General features: G+C 31.6%; 1 protein-coding gene across 1 annotated transcript in view; it reads right to left on the reverse strand.

The window, feature by feature from the left end:
* LOC106791402 (platelet binding protein GspB-like) overlaps nucleotides 1-5,457 on the reverse strand; it is a 6,153-nt gene extending 696 nt beyond the window's left edge. Inside the window, exon 1 of the mRNA XM_014757020.1 lies at nucleotides 5,113-5,457. Within this exon, the coding sequence (XP_014612506.1) occupies nucleotides 5,113-5,457 (345 nt within the window). The remainder of the gene's footprint in view (nucleotides 1-5,112) is intronic.
* Between the last annotated feature and the right edge of the window lie 338 nt (nucleotides 5,458-5,795).

Consider the following 5,795-nt stretch of genomic DNA (forward strand, 5'->3'; position numbering starts at 1 on the left):
TTTAAAGCGTATACTTACAAATAAAAAGTGTAGAGTCGGAAAAATGTTATATAACATCATTTATATTTTAACCACTGCAGTCAAAAAAAGAGGAAAAATAATTTTATAACTTTTTTTGGTGACTTTACGTGTAGAATTCAATTCTTTTTCGATGAAACTCCATTGTAGGCAACATGACATCAATTCTGTTTAGTTTTCAATAGAGCAATTTTATCGTCGCTAAAAATTTTTTAATATATTTAGAAGAAATTTTCGCTTCTTTTTGGATTAAATTGTAGTTAAAAACTATAAAATTCCTAATAAAGTGCTATTTAAAAGAAGCTATGAAACGTTATCTTTTAAACTTTAGAGTGTTTACTTACAAATAAAATTCTAATATGAGAGGTCAGAAATGATATAGCGATGATCAGAAGTAGAGAGAAAAGGCTAAGATATTACCAGAGAAGTTGATAATGAGAAAGACAGAAAGAGATGCTTAGATAGGAGATATAACGTAAAGATGGTCTCGATGAAAGAGAGCAAGAAGAAGATGAGATGGAACGGTGAGAGATGAGAAAAGAGCGAGATAAAGACTATGAGAAGATGTCTAATTTTAGAGATCTCTAAATACACGTCTGATCTGGTTTACTTGTGAAACGATTCTGAGTGGACCCCGCACCTTTTCGGTACGGGTTGAGGAACAGCGAGGACGTGACAAGAAAACAATACACCAAATAGCACGTTCCGCGCTAGGAAGAGGAGACAAACAAGCAATAGGAGAACAACACGCTGAGGATGACGTCATACAGGACCAATGATCTGTTTACACGATAAGTGGCGTGATCCTTTGTTTAATAGGAACAATCGATATATTTTCTTCCTGAAGATAACAGACGGCGTCTTGATCATGCTGGCCGCGAGGTGCTGTCATCTACTCTGAGTGGCGCAATTTTCGAACATGTTAGTTCCTTAAAATTCTTGCAAACATCATTTATATTTCGACTACTGCAGTCAAAAAATAAGAAAAATACATTTTATTACAACATTTTTTTGTTACTTTACGAGTAGAATTCAATTTTTTTTCGACGAAATTCTATAGTTGTCAACCTGACATCAATTCTGCTTAGTTTTTAACAGCACATTTTTACAGTCGCAGAATATTTTTAGATATATTTAAAAGAAATTTTTGCTCCTTTCTGGATTAGATTGTAGGTAAAAACTGTAATATTTCTAAATAGTGATTTTTAACAGAAGCTATAAAACGTTTTCTTTCAAGATTTAAGGCGTATACTTTTAAATACAAACTTTTAAGTCCAAAAATTTTTTGCAAACATTTTTTATATTTTGACCGTTGCAGTCAAAAAAAGCGAAAAAATCATTTTATTACAAATATTTTGGTAAACATTACGTGTAGAGTTTAATTCGTTTTTGACAAAAATTTATTGTAGTTAACCTGACATTCTATCTGTATAGTTTCTAATAGAACATTTTTCACCATTTCTGAAAAATTCTCAATATATTAAGAAGAAATTCTCGTTTTTTTCTAGATTGAATCTTAGTTTGCAACTATAAGATTTCATAAAAAGTGCTATTTAACAGAAGCTATGAAACGTTGGCTTTCAAACTTTAAAGCGTAGACTTACGAATAAAAAGTATTCGGTCTGAAAAAATTAAGCTAACATCATTTACACGTTCTCTGTTTGACCGTTTTTTGAAGATTTTCCGTTCAAGCCGCATAGGGCGTATGCGCTCAACGCTTTACATTTGTTTCTAGCGTATGCCTTTTTATTCTAGTGAGAACGGAAAGTACAGCAGGGAGAGTATACCCACTACGCGGCCTGAAACGTATTAATATTCTGAACCCTGCGGTCTAAGAAAAAGAAAAAATCATTAAAATTTAAATATTTGGGAAAACTTTACGTGTAGAATTTAATTCTTTTACGAAAAAAATCGATTGTAGTTAACCTAACATTCAATCTGTTAAGTTTCTAATTACTTATTTTTAACTATTTTTGAAAATTTTTTAATATATTTAAGAGAAATTTTCGCTTCTTTCTGGATTGAATCTTAATTTGAAACTGTGAGATTTTTATAGAAATGCTATTTATCAGAAGCTATTGAACGTTTGCTTTCAAGCTTTAAAGCGTATACTAACGAATAAAAAATATAGAGTGCCAGTAAATAGAGTTTATATCATTTATATTCCGACCACTGCAGTCCCAGAAAAAAAATATCGTTTTAATACAAATAATTAGATATACTTTACGTGTAAAATTTTATTCTTTTTTGACAAAAATCGATTGTAATTAACCTCACATCCAATTTGTTTTGATTCTAATGGCACATTTTTCACTTTCTCTAAAAATTTTTTTATATATTTATAAAAAATTGTCGCTGCTTTCTGGATTAAGTCCTGGTCGGAAACTATTAGAGTTCTAAAAAAATGCTATTTAACAAAAGCTATGAAACGTTTGCTTTTAAACTTTAGAGCGTATACTAACATATAAAAAGTATTCAGTCTGAAAAAATTGAGCTTATATCATTACCACGTTCCCTGCTAGATTGTTTTTTAAAAAGTTTTTGGTCAAGCCGCGTGGGGCGTATTCGTTTTACGATTTACATTTGTTTCTGGCGTATTCCTTTCTGTTCTTGCTCGAACGGAAAGTTTAGCGTGAAGCGCATACGCTCTACGCGGCAGGGAACGTTTTAATTTTCCGACTACTGCAATCAATCAAATAAAAAAAATTATTTATATACAAATATTTTTGTATACTTTACTTGTAGAATTTAATTCTTTTTAAAAAAAAATCGATTGTAGTGAACCTGACATTTAATATGTTTAGTTTCTAATAGCACAATTTTTACCGTCTCTAAAAATTTCTCAATAAATTTAAAAGGAATTTTCTCTTTTTCCTAGATAAAATCTTAGTTAGGAACTATAAGATTTCTGAAAAAATGCTATTTACCAGAAGCCATGAAACGTTTGCTTTTAAATTTTGAAACGTATACTTACGAATAAAAGATATTCAATCTGAAAAAATTGAGCTGATATCATTAACACGTTTCCTATCCTACCGTTTTTTAAAGACTTTCTGTACAAGCTGCGTGGAGCGTATGCGCCCTACGCTTTAAACTTGTCTCTAACGTATGCCTTAGTGTTCTAGCTTGAACGGAAAGTTCAGCGTAGAGCGTATACGCCCCACGCGGAAGGGAACGTGATAATATTCCGACTATTGCAGTCGATGGAAAAGAAAAATTATTTTAATACAAATATTTTGGTATTCTTTACGTGTAGAATTCAATTTTTTTTTGAAATTTATCAATTGTAGTTAACCTAACATTTAATCTGTTAAGTTTCTGATAGAACATTTTTTACTATCATTGAAAATTTCTAAATATATATAAGAGATAGTTCCGCTTATTTCTAGATTAAATCTTAGTTTAAAACTGTGAGATTTTTAAAAAAATGCTTTTTAATAAATGCTATAAAACGTTAGCTTTCAAACTTTGAAGCTTATACATACGAGTAAAAAGTATTTGTTCCGAAAAATTAAGCTGATATCATTAACACGATCCCTTCTAGACCGTTTTTTGAAGACTTTTTGTTCAAGCCTCTTGATGCGTATGCGCCCCACGCTTTACATTTTTTTCTGGCGTATTTTTTTTTGTTCTAGCTTGAACGGAATCTTCAGCGTGGAGTGCATACGCCCCACGCTGCAGGGAACGTTTTAATATTCTGATCACTGCAGTCCAAGAAAAAGAAAAAATCATTTTATTACAACGATTTTAGTATACATAACGTGTAGAATTCAATTCATTTTCGACAAAACTTAAATGTAGTTAACCTGACATTGAATTTGTTGAGTTTCTAATAGCACATTTTTTACAATCTTTAAAAATTTCCTAATACATTTAAAAGAAATTATCGCTTCTTTCTATATTAAATTTTAGGTTAGAACGGTGGGATTTCTAAAGAAATGCTATTTAACAGAAGCTTTGGAAAGTTTGCTCTCAAACTTTGAAGCGTATACTAACTAATAAAAAATATAGATTCCTAATAAATAGAGTTTATATCATTTATATTCCGACCACTACAGTCCAAGAAAGAGAAAATTTCGTTTTAATACAAATATTTAAGTATACTTTACGTGTGGAATTCAATTCTTTTTCGACAAAAATCGATTGTAGTTAACCGGACATCCCATCTGTTTAGTTTCTTATGGCACATTTTTCACTGCCTCTGAAAATTTTTAAAAATATTTATAGGAAATTTTTGTTATTTAAAAAAAGCATTGAATCATTTGCTTTTAAGCCTTACATCGTACACTTACGAATAAATTGTATTTAGTCTAGAAAAATATGCTGATATTAGGTATATTCTGACAACTGCAGTCCAAGAAAGAGAAAAAATAATTTTAATACAACTGTTTTGGTATACTTTTTGTGTACAATTTAATTTTTTTTTAACGAAAATTGATTGTTGTTACCCTGACATTAAATCTGCCTAGTTTCTAATAGTACATTTTCCCTGCCGTGAAAATTTCTGAATATATTAAAAAGCAATTGTCGCTGCTTTCTGAATTTAATCTTTGTGGGGAACTATCAGATTTCTACAGAAGGTCTATTTAACGAAAACTATAAATCGTTTGCTTTTAAACTTTGAGGCGTATACTTACAAATAAATTGTATAAAGTCTGAAAAAGTAAAGCTTATATCATTTAAATTTCGACCACTGCAGTCCAAGAAAGAGATAAAATCAATTTAATACAACTATTAAGGTGCACTTTACGTTTAGATTATAATTTTTTTTCGAGGAAAATCGATTGTAGTTAACTAGACATCCAATCAGTCCAGTTTCTAATAGCAAATTTATTAAAGTCGAGAAATTTTCTGAATATATATAAAAGAAATTTTTGCTACAAATATGTGTATTAAAGTTTCATGTGCAATGGCAGTTGCAATTGCAGTTTCATTTGCAGTTAAAGTTGAAGTTGCAGCTGCATGTAAAGCAGCATTAGCATTTGCAGTTAGCGTTGCAGATAAACCTTAAATTGCATGTGCAGTTTTAGTTGCAGTAGCATTTGCAATTGCATTTTTATGTGAAGTAGCATGCAAAGAGGCAGTTAAAGTTACATGTGCTGTAGTAGTAGCAGATGCCGTAACATGTGCAATGGGTGAGGCAAATGCATTTGCGTTTGTAGTTGCAAGTGCATTTGCAGTTGAAGTTGCAGTGCTTAAAGCATGTGCTGTTGCAGTTGCAGTGCCTAAAGCATGTGCATGTGTAAGTTTATGTGCTGTTGCAGAAGTAGTAGCAATCGCAGCTGCTTTTGCTCTAGAATTTTTAGTAGCTGTTGCATAGGCAGTTGCAAGTTTATATGTTGTTGCAGTAGCAGATTTATTTGCAGTATTAGTAGATTCTGCATTTGCAGATGCAGTTGCAGTTGTAGCTTTCTGGGAACCTGCTGGATGCCAGTGCATGTTTATTTGCAGTCGCAAGGTCATGGGCAGTTTCAGTTTAGTTGTAGTTGCAGTTCATTAGCATTTGCAGTAGCATGTGCAGTTACGGATTCATTTTACTTTGCATTGTGAAATAGCAGGCAGCGTAGCAGTTGCTGTAGCTATTCCATGTAAAGTTGCAGATGCAGTTGCATTTTTATTGGCAGTTTTAGTTGCCGTTGCAGTTTGCAGTAGATGATTGATGAGCAACTGTATTTGCAACTGCAGTTGCAGTTTCAAATGCAGTGGCAGTTGCATTTGCAGTTTCAATTGCTAATGCATTTTTATTGACATATGTAGATGCAGATTTCCTAAAAGTT

The sequence above is a fragment of the Polistes canadensis genome, unplaced genomic scaffold (genome assembly GCF_001313835.1).
Source record: "Polistes canadensis isolate GaletaPanama2010 unplaced genomic scaffold, ASM131383v1 scaffold_304, whole genome shotgun sequence".
In the NCBI taxonomy this organism is placed as follows: Eukaryota; Metazoa; Arthropoda; class Insecta; order Hymenoptera; family Vespidae; genus Polistes; species Polistes canadensis.